Source organism: Hippocampus zosterae, chromosome 4, assembly GCF_025434085.1.
Source record: "Hippocampus zosterae strain Florida chromosome 4, ASM2543408v3, whole genome shotgun sequence".
Classification (NCBI taxonomy): domain Eukaryota; kingdom Metazoa; phylum Chordata; class Actinopteri; order Syngnathiformes; family Syngnathidae; genus Hippocampus; species Hippocampus zosterae.
In genome coordinates, this window is record NC_067454.1 from 9,917,989 (window position 1) to 9,935,103 (window position 17,115).

A 17,115-nucleotide genomic window follows, 5' to 3' on the forward strand; every position below is an offset into this window, starting at 1 on the left:
GCAGCTAATCAGCAGTTACGCAACTTTCTAAAAATTTTAAATCCCCTCCAACGCGACAACGATGTGAGCGCGCGCGGTGTCTCCGTCGGTGACGTTGCACGAGTTGCGGCGGCGCGCGGCTTCCTGCTGAGAGTCGTCGGGCAGTGCCAGAGAACACCGGCGGTCGCTCACACACTGTCACGCTCAAGAGGTCCACTTGGCAACACTTGAGCGGCCTCTTTCCTGTAGGCAACGGGGACACTGACCAATGTCGGACGGCAACGAAGACGTCCCGGCGTCCGAGGAAACGCTGGTGGAAGAACAGGTACGTACAGTGGCCGTTTATGACGACCCGCTAATGTAGTGGTAAATAGGCGGGAGCGCCGTTGACTTTGTTACGAGTGCTAGCGTTCACGCTAAGGGTAGCCCGTTCCCCCTCGTTTATTATTAACATAGTTCATTTCAGGATTAATTTATTACACGATGTATGTATTGATATCTACTGACTTGTTACTCTCGTGAGATGAATACGTGTCCGATGGGGTTTGTGGAGGACTAACGGGAGCTAATGTTAGCAAGCTAACCAGCTGTCATGACATTCTGGGGGAAAAAAGGTTAGCTTCAGAGCTAACACGGTGCCCGCCCGCGCATACAGCCTTCGCCTATAATAATATATTTACGTTCACCCAAAACACTCTTAGTTTGAATACGCATTTGACCTTCTTCAAACCAACCGGCCCCCACACTTTTAAGCCACACCAGAGCGGCTTTTGACAGAACGTTTAGCAGTGTGACTCGACGTTAGGTAGCCTCCCTCAAGCTAGTTCTACTGATCTTGACGAGTATCAAGGCATTGTCGAGCATACGTCTCTCACGCTCATGTTGATCTTTTGTTATCACCTGATGAAATGTGATACATTCAGCCCCAATTATCCGTGGACTAAGGCCGCCGTTAATTGCAAAAAAGAAAAAGAAAATCGTGAATAGTGGATTCTCCCTACCGTAAAAAACATTTGTACGTGCCAATAGTATTTCAAATCTCGAATGAAAGCCAAACGTTGCATTATGTAGGATATAGGCGAGTTGCTCAAATTCCAAAAGAAAACGGTTCCATTGCAGAGGGCTAGGAAAACAAAATTATGTTGAGAGGTAAGAAAATGCTGTATTTCTTTTTTTATGTTTTGTTTTTTTGTTTGTTTTTTTTGGTAATTGACACCTTATAAAAGACTAGTTATGGAGCCTTTGTGACATTCCCCATCTTAGTTAACATTAAGGTTGAACAATGAATCAAATTCAAATAATATCGCTCTGTAGTAGAATTAGGAATGTGTCGATCGATCTGTGGCTGATAATTATCTATTATATTCATGGAAAGTGGGGGATCGGTGAATCTGATCAAAGTCAAGGCCAACGGATCACCTTGTGCATGTAATTGTTCTCGTCAGGGAATTACATATTTACTCTATGATAAAAATTACTCGTCTCTCATGCGACATACAGAAACGTTTTAGTAAATGAGTTCACCACGTTTGAGTCTACAGTGTTACCCTGACCGGCAAGTTGAGGGTTTTTTTCCTTTTTTTTTTTTCTTTTAAGTTGTAATCCTTTGCTTCGTCGATTTATATTTTATGTGTATATTTCAGGAGGTTCAGGACAAAATGATCAATCCAGAGAAAGCAGAGGAGGCGAAACTGAAGGCCAGATACCCAAACTTGGGGAATAAACCTGGTGGCTCCGATCTACTTCGTAAACGCCTACAGAAGGGGGTAAACATTTTTTGATGATATTGTAACCTTTCAAAATAGTTATTTCACCTTTAAATTCATCTGTAGTGTTTCATATTATTTATGGGTGGATCTTTCAAATGTTTTATTGTTCCACATGCAAGTATTTGGTTTTGGCTTGGCTGAAGACTGATGCCGTATTTCATATGCTCCAGAATAAAAAAATATTTTTTTAAAAATCTGTCAATTAAGACATCTCACTTTATCCTCATGATGACTTTAATCTTGAAAATTAGTTTTTTTCTCCTTAAATTTATGACTCCCCAAATATACAATTTATTATCAGAAAAAATAATCTATCATCCATCCATCCAGCCAGCCTTTATTTGTTAAAATATCCCATTGAGATTCAAGATGTCATCTTCATTGAGACCTGGCCAAGATTACACACACTTTATTGTCATATTTGATTTTGAAAAAATCTTTTTTTCAACGAAAGGGTAAGACTTAAGACTCTGTTTATTATGGCTCCCTACGCCAACATACCTGATTCAAAGGATCATCTTATCAGCAAGCTCTGAATAAGCCTCGTAACGATGGTGATCCTTTGAGCCAGTTGTGTTGGAGGAGGAGACATACGAAAATAGGTCGGACAGCAGCCTTCGAGGACTGGAGATGGAAAAGCCTTCTTAAAACAAATATACGACTCCCTTAACTCATTCACTCCCAAAGACGTTTTTAAACGTCTTTTCAGATTTGCTCTAGAATTGGCCGGTACCGATGGGGTTAATATGTACAGCTTTTTTTTTCACAAAGATATACAGCTTTTTATCCAAAAACTGACTTGTTTTTGGACCCCACCCCCGCTTTTTTTCAAATGTGGCTTGAGTGCTGGGGAAAGTCAAGTGAAAAATATTCTTCACAATATGTTCTTTGTGCCTCCACGAGTCTCGGCATGGCATTTAGATTAATATTGCATTTGTGAAATATGAATCAAGCAGCAAAATCCACCCGTTTTTATCAGTCTGTTTTCTGGGTATGGGAATGTGAATTTTGCAAGTGGAGCCGTGATTGTTCGTTAGTCGAGCCCTGAGCAACTATGATGTCATTTGCAGTTGACAGCAAGTGGCAAAATGGCCAATTGGGTGGATTTGGCTGCTTACTTCATATTCAACAAATGCAATATTAATCAGAATGCTCTGTTTAGAATAGTGGCGGCACGTAGAATATAGAACAGTTTTGCTTTGACTTTCCCTTTCAAGTTTCAATTGCCGCTTTCACTGATTGTTGTGTCCCTCCTGTTTTCCAGCAAAAGTACTTTGATTCAGGCGACTACAACATGGCCAAAGCCAAGATTAAGAACAAGCAGCTGCCGACAGCGGCGGCAACCGAGAAGACCGAGATTACGGGGGACCACATCCCCACCCCCCAGGACCTGCCCCAGAGGAAACCTTCCCTGGTGGCCAGTAAACTGGCAGGCTGATGGCGCCTTGCTTGCACCCCCATCTACTCAAGAGCTTGTAAAATTATTTCTCCCATCCCCTCACAGGACCACCCGTTTAGCCACTCGGCAAGAATGCCTTGCTACCTTTCAAGTTCTCTTGACCCTTCCCAGACGCCAGCGGCTGCTTTCCTGCTCTTGTCTCCCACTCCCATTTCCCCCTCTCTTCCTTCCCATGTATATTTCCATTTGTCTCTTATTCTTCTCATGTAAGATACACTGAAAGACAGTACGTCAATGAGAGCTAAATGCCCCAAGGCGTTGAAGTGTGTGATTGTGTATATAGTATATTTCATTTTGTTATGCAGGAGGGCAGACATCAGCTTTGTAGTATTTTGCGTCCCATTTGTATTGTATTTTTGCCTCAATCCAGTGTTTTCCTCCCAATTTAGAAATCTAGTTCTTCTCTAGATTCCGAACTTTCTGAAACACATACAATGAAACCTCAGTTCACAAGTAAGTCCGTCCGCAAAATGTTTGAAGAAATATTACCTCGGTTTTACCCACTGTGTGTTTGGTTGATTAACATACATGGCATCAATGCGAAACGCTCAGTTGTGCTTTCTTGCACACATCGTGAATGTCGGCTGCTTGATGAAGCCACCAAAACTGCCTTTGGCACAGGCGCCCAACAAAAAAGTCGTTTTTGAAAGAAAAGGTAATCCCAAAATGGAACATTGTTGAAGAGTAGCGAGGGCAAGGCTCTCACCAATCACAACAAATAGATTCAGCACAATCGTGAGGTGAATTTTTAATCACTCATTTTTACTTGTTTCAATTCTGGGCTGTCAAATTATGACAGTGTGAAACCGGTCCATGGTACAAATAAAATTTGGGGACTGCACATGCTGGGCCCCAGATTAAAAAAAAAAAATCGGTAGACTACACACATTGTGCAGAAATTACGGTATTTTCAGAATTGCTAAGACGCCCTCAAAAATTCCTGGAATGAATAAAGTCATTGCAAAAAATTTCAAAGTGGGAGCAGGAATGTTGCCTTCAGTGTCATGATTAAGAGGTCCCTTTTAGATCGAGATTCTCCTTTCCCATGGGCCAGAATGTACTATGTAGCTTTGCGCTAATGACACACTCTCCCATGCTGCGATTACTTCACCAGGGTCCACATCGATGAAGTTTCCCCTCAGAGTGGGCTAAATCCCAGCTAGCATCTTATCTGACTGAGCTGTGCATGTATATGACTGCCCTCCTGTTAATTTGTGCCATTTTGTTATGTAAATAAAATAGTTTTGCACAAAAGTTTAAGCCACATTGTCTCTACATTGCTGCAGGTGCTCCCCTTCCACTTTCCAAAAACATGTTGGGTTGACTGAAAATTGAATTGTTCAAAGGTGTGAATGTGAATGCGTGCATTCATATGCCGAGCAATCAATTCAGAGGAAACTCAAATAGACTAAAGATATTCCTACAACCCTTATGAGGACACACTTGATTTGTGTAAAATATATTCATTCATTCATTCATCTTCCGAGCCGCTTGATCCTCACTAGGGTCGCGGGGGGTGCTGGAGCCTATCCCAGCCGTCTTCGGGCAGTAGGCGGGGGACACCCTGAATCGTTTGCCAGCCAATCACAGGGCACACAGAGACGAACAACCATCCACGCTCACACTCACACCTAGGGACAATTTAGAGTGTTCAATCAGCCTGCCACGCATGTTTTTGGAATGTGGGAGGAAACCGGAGCACCCGGAGAAAACCCACGCAGGCCCGGGGAGAACATGCAAACTCCACACAGGGAGGCCGGAGCGGGAATCGAACCCGGTACCTCTGCACTGTGAAGCTGAAGTGCTGGACATTATTGAGAAATGTCACTTTTGCATGGAATTGGATGGATGCGTGCTGGATCAGAATCAATCCAGTGTCAATCCGATCTAATTGCCCGAACGATAACATTTAGGCGTCATTGACTTAATCAGAAGGGTTTTGTTTTTTATCAACTATTTCAAATTGTTCCACGATCTCATTAAAGCCACGGGTGAGCTGTAGCCCTTCCCAACTGACTTTCAGCAAAAGGCGGCATACATCCTGGACTGGTTACCAGCCACCCTTGAATGAATCAATTCAAATGTACTGCATATACTGGAAGTCATAAAAAAACTACCTAAACATTTCAAACATTCATGATTCGCCTATGCATGGGTGTTTCAATATTTTGTTATACTGTATACAGTATAAAATTTTTGGGAGGGCGCGGGGAAATGGAGGCAGCTCCCATTTGTCATGTAATTCACTATTGGTTTATCAGGTTTTTTATTTAGTACAGTATTTTTTAATGCTCTGCATTTTTGCGATATATGCAAGAAATTGACTCGGTCTTCAATCGTGGAAGATTGAGCCACTCAATCTCACATTACATACACATTTTACCGTGTGCATGGCCGACTGGTACATCAGCGCTGTATAAAGTTTGCCACTTGATATGCATCCATCTGCTAATCGTCACAAGGGTCGCGGGGCGTGGCTATCCCAGCTCTCTTCGAGCAGTAAGCGGGGTCGACACTGTCCTGGTTGCAGACGACAAACAATCCGCCCTCACTGACACCTAGGAACAATTTGGAGTGTTCCGTGAACCTGCCACGCAGGCACGGAAAAAAAACACGCGAACTCCACAGGAAGGCCGGAGCCGCAATCGAACCCTGCACTTCTGCACTTGTGAGGCCGACGTGCTAACCATTGGTCTCTGCCACTTGGTATATTCTTCAATACTAGTACCGTGGAAGTGATTCCAAGGGAAAACGTAACCGCAATGTGGTGTCAAAAATGAGTTTGACACCTCTGATTTTGGATGACTGCGGTGGTTTCGGGAACTGATGGTCAACGCAACGCTGCAGTCGCCCAGTTCTGCTTGTAGTTCAGCCCGCCACCACGCAGTGTCGCCATTTCCTCGTGGAACATGTACGCTTTTCCTCTTTTTTTGGGATGGGGGGGGGGTTGCTTCATTTTATCCATCATACCCAGAATGCAAAGTGAAATAGCCGAACCTCAGTAGCCTTGCTCCGGCTTTCTTTTTCAGCTTTATCATGACCAGGAGGGACCCAGAAACTCTGTGAGACATAAACACACACACACTAAACGGCGACGTGGTCCGCCTCATGAGAACGCACGACGAGTCCCATGCAGCACGGACAGGCGGTGGACTTTTAGCACCGATTGGCGTGAGCTCGTAGCGGCTGTCATGGCAGCGTCGGAGCTGTACACAAAGGTAAGCAAAGACAAGTGAAAGCGAGCCGGGACGGGTTGACGTTCCATACCGACACCCCCCCCCCCCAAAACGTGTGTCTTTTGCAGCTAAAATGAATGAAAACGTCACTTCCAGCCCCAACAAGGCGGCTTTTAATGTTGTGCCAATATCGATCGGTTGCTAAGCGAAGGTGCATCAAAGGCATTGCTAATGTAATGTAAAGTTGGCACAAGATTACTTCTATTTTTATCGAACCTATTTAATCCATCTTGAATCATACCTCTGCAATGGGTGTCACCGTGATTGTTTACCATGAATATGTCATTCATTGCCGGCCTTGAAGTGGCATCTTGGGCTGGGTGATGCAAAGGCGGTGCCTGCCGTCACGGAAACGCAGGTTTGGTATTTTTCCCACCCTAAGACTGAAGTAACTCCCATTAGTGTTTACTTCGTTATTGTTGACGTAATCTCGTATAAAATGGAGTGTGGGAAGGTTTTCTAAATCGTATGTGTTGCGTGGGTACCGACGAGCTGATGCTCCAAAACGCTCCATCCGAGCATGCTTGTTGTCGTGGATTGGGAGGGCAGAATAAGGCCTTGACACTTTCGAGCTGCTTTCGTGTCTATTTATTATTAGTAGTATTCTATTTTTTGTGAGCACTCCACTTGATGGCATTATTTTGTCAATGGCTTATTGTATTTTCATATGTACCGTATTTTTTCCCCACAAATATTGATTATTTTTTCAAGAATATTTATTATTTATCTAATCGGTTTCATTCATTATCCTTTTCCACTAATATAATTTAAATATATTTGTTTACTTTCCATCTAATCTTAAACCTAATATTTTCAGATGTCATCCATTTGTCTAATTTTGTAATCCTATTTTTTTCACCAAATATTTTGGTATTGTTTACTTCTAATTTTGTACTGTCTGTCTACTTTTGTATATTTTAGTTTTTTTATATTGTAACATTTTCCCCAAGATATGTTTTCATAATATTTTTAACCCCCCGCACACCCTCATGCATATCCCTTATATTTTTGTCTAGATTTTGGAGGGTGGGGTTTTTCCCTTTGTTTTTGTATTTCCTCCTATTATTTCAATATTTTTGTATTTTTAGCTTAGTATTTTCCCTAAGTATTTTTTTTTGCCCAACATTTGAGAATTTTCTTTGTCTTTTCTCTTGTGTTTGGCCGAATATTCTCTCAATATTAGTGTATTTTTCATGCAATATTATAGTATTCTTAGTTGAATATTTTACTTTGTGTGGTATTTCTATGTAAAATTGTGACGTGTGTGTTTGGAGCTCAGTCCCCCACCCCCTTTCCTTGACAGCTGTTGTCATTGTTTTGATGCGACAGAGGGGAAGCTGCATTTGTCTTTTAGCAATTTATGCTTAAAAGCTGCACCATTGTGAACCACAGAATCTCTGAGGCTTAAGTTACCTCATTTTATGACATATGATGAGGTTTTTTCAGGAGGTTTGTTTGACGTGTGCAGTCGTTTTGGTACCAGCAAGATGCTGAGAACAAGCGTCACATCCGGAAACTCGAGCATCCTTTTCATGTTAATACCCTTGTTGCCGCTTTGTTCTTGGCTTGGACTAAGCAGAGAGAGAGGAACCGACATCTGATGGATGAGGCATATTACAGTCAGGCTTCGCAAGGTCATTTGTGTGTGTTTATGTTTGTGTTTGTGCGTGAATGTGTGCGCGTCTCTGCATTTGTGTGTGTGTGTGCGCACGTGTCAAGTAACCCATCCCCCCCGCTCCCCTGCCTTGACGGCTGTCGTCATTTTTTATTGTGGAAAACCATACTCCCCATTGGCCACGCAGTATGTGGGGCGGGATGAGGGCTGGCTCACTTGGATGAGTCAGGGCCAAGCTCTTAAAACACGCCAATTTCTGTGAGACAAGAAGCGGGATGTGTAAATGGTAATATGCAACCCAGTTTTGATCCCCGATGTAAAGCATGCTGCAGACACGGTCTTAAGACACGTGAGAACTGTTTTGACTTGTCAGCAATGTATTTGTATTTTTTTCCCCTAATTAAATATTTTGTCCAATATTTGTGTATTTTTCATTTAATATTTGCCCCCCCCCTGCCCATAATTTGGTATGTTATTCTAATATGGTATTTTTGAAAAAAAATCTAAATATGAATCGTTCATCTAAATTTAGGTATTTTTGTTGAACATGTATGGACTTTTTGTGTCATAATTTTTCCCCTTAATTTTTTTCATCCTATTTTGAGCATTGTTGCTTTGGCTTGTCTAACTGGCACTAACATTTTGACTTCAGCAAATCTATGATGCATTTCTTTTAACAGCATCGCAGTAATACTGATAATGTCACAATATGGTTTTTGAAATATTCAAGTGATTCATCTCTGTTAAATTGCCGTAACGCGAGACGTCAGCGAATTGCGCAAGACCTCAGTTTAGAGAACGCCACTACCACACATTTGATTTGATTGTGATTTGACATCACTCATGAATGGCTGCAAACAAGTTAGCTGGAAGAGGAATGTACAATAACAACATGAAGGGTCCCAGGACATTACCGTGGGGGACGTTTCAACTACGTACTCAATCATCTATATTGACCAAATCCTGTGACTTCATTCAATTTGAGTGTTTTTTTTGTCTAGTTTACTATTCAGCAATAGTTAGAGTACAGAATAATAATTTTTGTATAAGAATACACCACTTTATTATCCTGCGCGCCAAATTTACTGTGGCAGCTCATTGATTTTTTTAAATATATTATTTTTTTTCGAGCAGCTAAATGGCTCCGTTACAGGTCTGCAAACATGGTGTTCTGTGTTGGTGGGGCTTTTCAATGGCGCTGTGTGTCTCTGATGTCAAGCACCCTCTGTCGTTTACTTTTATCAACCCAGGGCGGAATACACTCTGCTCATTGTGTGTGAGTCTGCCTTACACAGAAGCTTATTGAGTGTGTGGTAGCTGTGTGGTTAGCATGCGCACGCTGCACAAGTCTCCTTCCAAAAACGTGTAGGCGTGCTCGATGTGACAACACCAGAACCCACCCGACACATCATTAAGCACACCTGCCCATGCCAAAACTTAGAGATGTATGTAAATGTAAAATCACAATTACAAGAAAACCTTTATTAGTCCCACAGTGAAGATATTTGCATTTTCTTCAGCAATAATAGTGGATACGGGGGGAAGAAACACGGCATGGAAAAGAAGACATTCGCATAAGAAGCATGGAATAGAAACCTAAATAATGAGCATTTTTCTTGGATGCAGTCAGATAAACAGACAAAAACAAGAAGTGAAAGTGTTAAAAGGTTGTGAAAATGTTTTGAAGAGAAGTAGAGGGAGGATAAGCTCACTGAGGAAATGCGGCGCAAGATGACTCACAGCTGGAAACTCGGCATATACTGTAACTTTTTTCTTGCCTCTGTCTTCCAACCACTCAGGATTTATTCATTTTTTTAATCGAGTCTGTTCATGAATGATATTGTTCTGCTTGAGAATGCGGGAGATAAAACAAAAGTTACAAACCACACAGTCTTCTGTCATTCAGAATCTTTGGATTCGTTCATGCGAGAGGATTCCGTAAGAAAATAAAACTAGTGGTACAAAAATATACAAAATCCAAAAATCTGCACATAATATAAAAATATTTACATGTCAAAGTACAGTGGATCCACTGGTGATACGGACCTGTGAAAATAGTGAAGGTCCCTGTGTTATTGACGGCCATTGAAATGCATTGGAGAAATAAAAAATGACCTTAACCCCGAACAATCTTCCAGAAACGCTGCTTAACATTCAGAAAGTCAAAATGAAGACAGCCACCAGTACCCAAACAAAAGTTACCATTAAGAGAAGAAGAAAAAAAAAAGTGACTCTGGACATGACACATCACAGCGCAAGTGCAATGTTGCAATGTATAAATCGCTTCCATTTTGTTGAAATAAGACATCATCAATATTTATTTAACATTTAAGATTCTCTCGGCATCCATTGCCGCCTAGTCGTCCTGGGAGGGGGAATGTCTCACCTGCAACCCCTTCTCAAGGTTTTTGCCACAATCGTGTAGCCCTGTGTCAAAATCATTGTATTGCTTGACATGGTTATTTGTGTACTTCTGCTGATTGCTCATGAATGGAAAAAGCTTGACCCCCCCCCCCCCCCTGCATTAAAAGAAGCGTGTCAAGTCAATCTCTGTTCGGTGCTCATATTGTCCCGGAACACAATATTCTGTGGGTTTTTCCTCTAAAATCCCTAAAACTCAGCATCACTTAGATTTGTTCTTGTTTTTACTGTTTGGTGCTTTCTACCGCCTTTATTACCGATTTGTCTTACTGTTTATTGTGCATGTTAAATTGCTCCATGTACAGCACTTTGTATGCAGCGATGGCTGTTTGAAAGTGCTCTATAAATACTGTTGACTTGACTTGACTAAAATGGCTGTTTTGAAAACAGCTGGCACGGAATGAATTCATTAACAGTTGACCACTGTATCAGATATTCTACATATCTGTCAGTTATTCATTTTGTTTCGACCGCTGCTACTATTAGATTAGTCAGAGAACTCAGTTAAGCATTGGCACAGTCATGTCCTAGCTGGTGTGTTGATAGAGCCGTCCTGACGCAGCAAGGATACTTCTGAAGTCAACAGACTGTAACGCATTGTATTGCATTCATTTCATCTCTCAACAAGTAGTATCCCGTAAGCCTCCGATTTCTCTCCACTGTGTGTTGTTATCTCACAAAAAGAATGCTGTCAGAGAAATCAGCCATTGTCAATCCAATGCTATGATCCAGAAGCAGGCTCAGACCACCTCTTGTCTGCAGGCAGTGCGGTTCGGTGGGTTTTGTAGGAAAGCCTTGTTTTCTCCCGTGCCAGAGTCTCATGTGATCCAGGAAGGAGGATGGGAAGTGAGATGGACAGCCCGGAGAACCACTTAGCGCGTCACAGGACCAGAAAATCTTCCGGAGCGTCTGCATAGTGTGCTCGTTTGCCAATCGTGTGAGGAGCTTCCGTCCCGTAATGTGTTCTCGAATTGGACTTTCACGGTTGGAGGCATCCAGAGAATTATGAGTTAGAAGCTTGCCCGACAACATGAACCGGGAACTGGAGTATATGTTCGTCGATGTAAGTCTTTGCTTGGTATTTTCACAGATGAAATTGAGTGATCACGGAAAAGCGATTTACAAAAAATATATACTGTATATATATATTTATATATTGAATTGTGTTTCTTAACTGATCTTAGCTGTCAGGTCTCCCATCGTGGAGAATGTGTAACCCTCATGGGGACACACCCTTCGGTGTTTAGACGATGATATATTTGACATAAGTCGCGATGATGTTACACTCGCCTGACTTTGGTTCCCGCTCAGTGGATGTGGCTACCAATGGTTGTTTGTCTCTATATGTGCCCTGCGACTGACTGGCGACCAGTTCAGGGTGTAGTCTGTCTTCCACAGATGGGTTAGGCTCCACTACCCCCCGCGACTCTGTTCAGGATAAGCTTTGTTGAAAACGGATGGTTGGATATTTGACATAATCCTTCATAGCATTAATGTCAAGTTTTACCGGCCACTATTTTTTTTCTTTGCGTGGGTAGTGAGATACTTCTTTTGCAAAAAATGATCACCCATTGAAATTTGTGTTCTGGTGTTCAAATACTTCCTTGTAGTTAATTAAGGCCTGTTTGCGGATTTGAAGCAATACTGTCCAGCTTGAATTATGATGGGGATTTCTTTGTCGATAAAGTTCTCTTAAAATCGGCCTGTTATGTGAGACATATTTTATAGCAAAAAGTTAACACCACAGTCATCTACTGATCCACTTAATGCGATTAGACCACGCACAGAGTCTCAACCCAAGATCAGACTATCTTCTTATCAAGTTCCGCGGTACCTCTGGGTGGTAGCGTACTTGCGTCCCTCATACCTCACTCAGCCCGCTAATGCTGAGGGTTCCGGCCCCGCGGCGTCATGCCGAGCAGAAAAACAGCAGCTTCTCACATGAGTGGCATCATGTGACGAAGCCCCAGCAGTCAGACGCTCCGTTGACTTTGCTTTTTCTGCGAATATGTACACTGAATGCATTTCACATTCCGTTCTGGGTGTTGCTCAAAATGTGGGACTGTCCTCATGTGAAGGAGTCATGTAGCCAATCAATTACCAGTTATGAAACGAAGTTCACTATGGGGATACTTTAAATGGGACAATGACGGTGTCTTTTTTTTGTTTTTGTTTTTCTGTGACAACAAAAGAAGCACACAGGAGATGCACATTTACCCACTGTTGTGTTTTACACAGAATCGAAAATAGATATCACATCATTAGATGACATTCCACCTCCATAGACACCAAATTCCCATTTTGACTGCAACCTTGCATTGTGTATCGGTGCCTTATAACAGGGATTCTCCAACTTTCCAAGGTAGAAGGACCCCCTTCCATAATCCTAACGCCTATTCCACAGACTTGCCGTGTGTATTCCTCAATGTATTTGGACGGTGTCAAAGGTCAAAATCTTATAAGACTAAGAAGTGTATTTTTATGACACTCAAAGTTAAGCAAAGAAAGTGTATTTTAATAAGTGGATTTATAAAATCCATCTTTGTTTTCCAAATTCTGACTCTTTGATTCTAGAAAACGAACCTTTATAGTTATATAAAAATGTACTCTTGAAAAATATTTGTTAGAGGGGGAAAATGGGGCTTTATGCCAATGGTAATTCTGTTTTTTTGGGGGGATGGGGGGAGGGGGTCTGTATTAGTGTGACAAAGTGCCCTCAACAAAAAAATGGTGGCAGTTACAGGCATAATGCCAGTGGTGCAACAGGCATTTTTGTTCTGGCTGTGCCGCTGCAATACAGTTCCACTCCAGTCCTGCAGGGAGCGCTAATGCATTTCCCAAGTGATGCGACTGACTACCAAAAACAAAGTACCGTATTTTCACGACTATAAGGCGCCATTAAAAGTCTTAAATTTTCTCCAAAATGGACAGGACGCCTTATGGTGCGGAGCGTCCTTTATATGCGCCGAGTTCCAAAATCTGACTGACAGCCGACACGCTGTTTATATAGAGAAAAGGCGGAAGTGACTGTGGCCAGGCATGCGGGAAAGAAGTCGGCCAATCAGGGAAGGGTGGGCGTGTATATATACATATATGGAGAGGGAGAGAGAGAGACAGAGAGAGGGAGGGAGAGAGAGGACAGACAAGCTAGTCCGCCAATGGTGAAGGGTGGGCGTGTAAGTGGACGCCTCAAGCCAGTACCAACACTTGTATAGAGTGTGGCAATGCGCATTGTTGCAAAACAACTCCGGTTTTGGTTTCTAAGAACCCCTGAAAATAAATTCGACAAAAAGACACGCCTACGAAGCTCAGTTCAAACTTAAAGCCACCGGTTATGCTTTTGGCATGCGTGCCCATCTCACAGCAGCGGTGAAAAAACAAGTCAAGCAAATGAACTCTGAGCTTGCCGTTATTCCCGGAGGCTTGACTAAAGAACTCCAACCGCTGGACATTGGCATCAACCGGGCGTTCAAGTAAAGTTGCGAACGGCATGGGAACAATGGATGATCGGTGGCAAACACAACTTTACAAAGAGTGAGAGGCAGCGCTTGGCGAGTTACGCCACAATACGCAACAACGAGAGGGAACGCGGCGTTTTTGATGGATTACGGTACTTGCACAATTGTTCAATTCTTTCTACACACACACGCGCTGCCACCATGTTTCGCTCTGTTCTTTACTTTCAAATGTGGGAAAGCTTCACACGAGAGAAATGTTGACTTTGCTGTTGCTACTCCTTCTTTCCGCTCGGCAATGCGTAGCAACTCACACTAGCATGTGATGCGTTCAATGACAACTGAGATGTGCAGTCCTCTGCTTCTGATACAGAGGATGAGGACTTTGATGGATTTCTGGGTGATGATTGATCGATAAACGTGAGAACATTGTACGATGGCTAAATAAAATACACCCGAACTCAGTTCTGCTTTCGTTGCCTTTTTAAAAACGTGTTTTTATCTTATCTGTATGTCTCTGCATGCTACCGTATGCTTCAAGCTAACGTGTTTTTAGCGTGCGCGCATGCATGCCGTATGTTTAAGCTGGCGTATGTTTTACCACTGTAAAACTGCGCCCATTCGTACGATGCGTCCTGTGTATGTGTAAAATACAGAAATGTCACGCATTACTGAGACTGCGGCCATTAGTACGATGCGTCGAATAGTCGTGAAAATACGGTAAGCTGGTTTCACAGCGACACCATTATAGAGAACTTTGATCATCAAATAAAATAAACAAACTGGATCCGTACCGATATTAAATGTTGAGATTTAATATCGGTAGATGCAAATAAAATATATCGGTAGATGCAAATAAATTTACAAATCCATAAATGGTGATCAAAGCCGCGCCTAATAAATTGATAATCAAGGTAATTAACTATGCACATGGGGCAGAGGAGTCACAGCGGGTCATCCTGATGAAGAGTGAAAGGCTCAGAGATCAGCGTTACCAAGGTGAAGTCCATTTAATCTGCCAATGGCTTTGCGCGGATTTGTTCACGCGAAGATTTAACGCCACGCCCCGAATCTTCAACCCTTCCTTCATGCACAGTCACCCTTCTTCTGATGCATGTGACTTCCGAACCTTAGTCGGGAATGAGGATATTTCTTGACTTTGCTTCGCGACAACAAAATTCACTTCGGCATGATGCAATGCCGGAGAGTTTCGAATCCCGCGAAGAGAAAGTTCAAGGCTGCGTCGGTGGTGGACTCAACTCAGCAGGTGCCTGCCAACAGATCTGAACTTGCGATCTTCAAGGTGATTTGAGGAGCTTCTAACTTTGCTTTAAATGGAACAAGTCTCTTTATTCACATTGACAAATGCATATACTGTACACTCGGTAGCCATACTCAAAAAGGAGTACAACTGTCTGCTGGGCAAAATAGAAGTCTTCCTGACTGTTGCTTTTTCTTTGGGTACTTCGGCTTCCTCCTGTACAGTATTCCAGATACTGTACATGCATTTAAGGTAAATTGAAGACTCCAGCGATGTGAATATGATTATGGCGGTTTGTCTATACTGTTAATCAGTACAGGTTGTAGCCTTCTTCTCAGCCAAAAGTCAACTCACATTGGCTACAGCTGACCTGTTACCCAATTGTTGGGAAGCAGAATTGCAGATTTAAGACTGGATACTTAAATTAAAAAAAAAAAGAAGTTTCAATTAAAACAAATTTATCTTCACAATGCTCAAGTGTACCAAATGGTCCAAGCATCCAGGCAGGCTTTTTTTTTCTGTTTTGGGACAAAAGTTAAAGTTCCTGTAAATATATTGCCCCTCCCCACCCTCTCCACGCAGAAGAGAAAGTAATGGTAATTAAGTTGGTGTCGTTTGGTGAAATAAGATTACTCGGTGTTAAATCCCTCGATAGCCTAATCAGCTTCTGATCCTTCATCGCAGTTCAAACAGGATTAGCGTCATGCTATCCTCTCTCCTGCCTTGGAGGGCGTAGCATGGACTCAAGGTAAACGATCTGGGTTGGTATTGGCATCTTTTGTACAATCACAGACAGTTTTTTTTCTTTTTTTTTGGATTTTAAAATCTTTGTGGCTTTAAGGTGCCCTGGAAACAAATATTTACTATGATTATGACTGATAGACTGCGATGCGTTCAAATGTAGGTTTTGTGTGACAATTATTTCGTCAAACCGTGCTCTCTTTCGACTTGGCCTATTAGTTTTCAAACCACCATTTCAGAGCTAATTCTGATCCAAAAGAGGGATTTGGAGAAAATCATAATTTTTGCCATGCTTTCACAACAGCCTCTTTCAGTGGCTTGTAGTTTGGGCTGGGTCTCTTTTTTTTTAATCGGGAAAAATGAGTATGAGCAATCTTGGTTACGTCTGGAGCTATGCAAAGTGTAGGTGATTACTGGCTTGATGCCGTTATTGCAGCGTTAATCTAAAATATGGCGACTTCATTTGTACCTGTCTGGGTCAATGTTTTGGATATGAGGCTGGTTCTTGTTTTACAAATTAGGGTTCTGTCATCATCATCGGAACGGAACTCCCTGATGTCATGTACGATGGCGCTTCTTGCTAGATTTGAACAAAGCCAGCGTGCCTTTGCTTTACAATGCGCTTCCAGCACTGATGACATGACTCGCACTTGAGGGAAATGGTGTGACAAGCTTGTGTGTGTGTGTGTGTGCGCGAGTGTGTTTAATCCAGCATATGTTATGGTGAGTTGAATGCACTCTGAGTCTCAGTAATCAGTGATTTGTGATTTCACCGTCTGCCAGCCTAAAACTCACCAGCCATCCATTCAAGCCACGGTGATCTCCCATCTTTCATCTTTGAAATGTGAAATATCCGTCAGTGTGTTCCAACCTTCACCTTGCCTCGAATTCTTTCTGGATTGTGTCACCGTGTGTTGATTTGTAGCCTGTTTCACCGAGGTCTCATTCCACTTGATTAAACTCGACGTCTCGTCTACGATGTGAACGTATGTGAGGGTGGATCAAGTCCTGTGCTCACGAGGACAGCAGTTATGCCTCCCCAAGGTGTGATGTTGCTCAAAACTTGCCGCTGCTATTTTTAGCTTCCCCTCCCACCCACCCATTTACCCTTCCTTCCCAGCTCAACCCCGTTTTGGTTGCTAGGCTGGGCGCTGTGGCGCTCCCTGCGGGAAAATGCGA

At 42.5% G+C, this 17,115-nt stretch overlaps 1 protein-coding gene across 1 annotated transcript; it reads left to right on the forward strand.

The window, feature by feature from the left end:
- The first annotated feature begins 118 nt into the window (after nt 1-118).
- arpp19a (cAMP-regulated phosphoprotein 19a) lies at nt 119-4,467 on the forward strand. The gene is made up of 3 exons (XM_052062958.1): nt 119-304; nt 1,623-1,745; nt 3,013-4,467. Exons 1-3 carry the CDS (start codon nt 248-250, stop codon nt 3,184-3,186), a joined length of 354 nt encoding a protein of 117 aa, XP_051918918.1. The 5' UTR covers nt 119-247; the 3' UTR covers nt 3,187-4,467.
- Nucleotides 4,468-17,115: the final 12,648 nt, after the last annotated feature.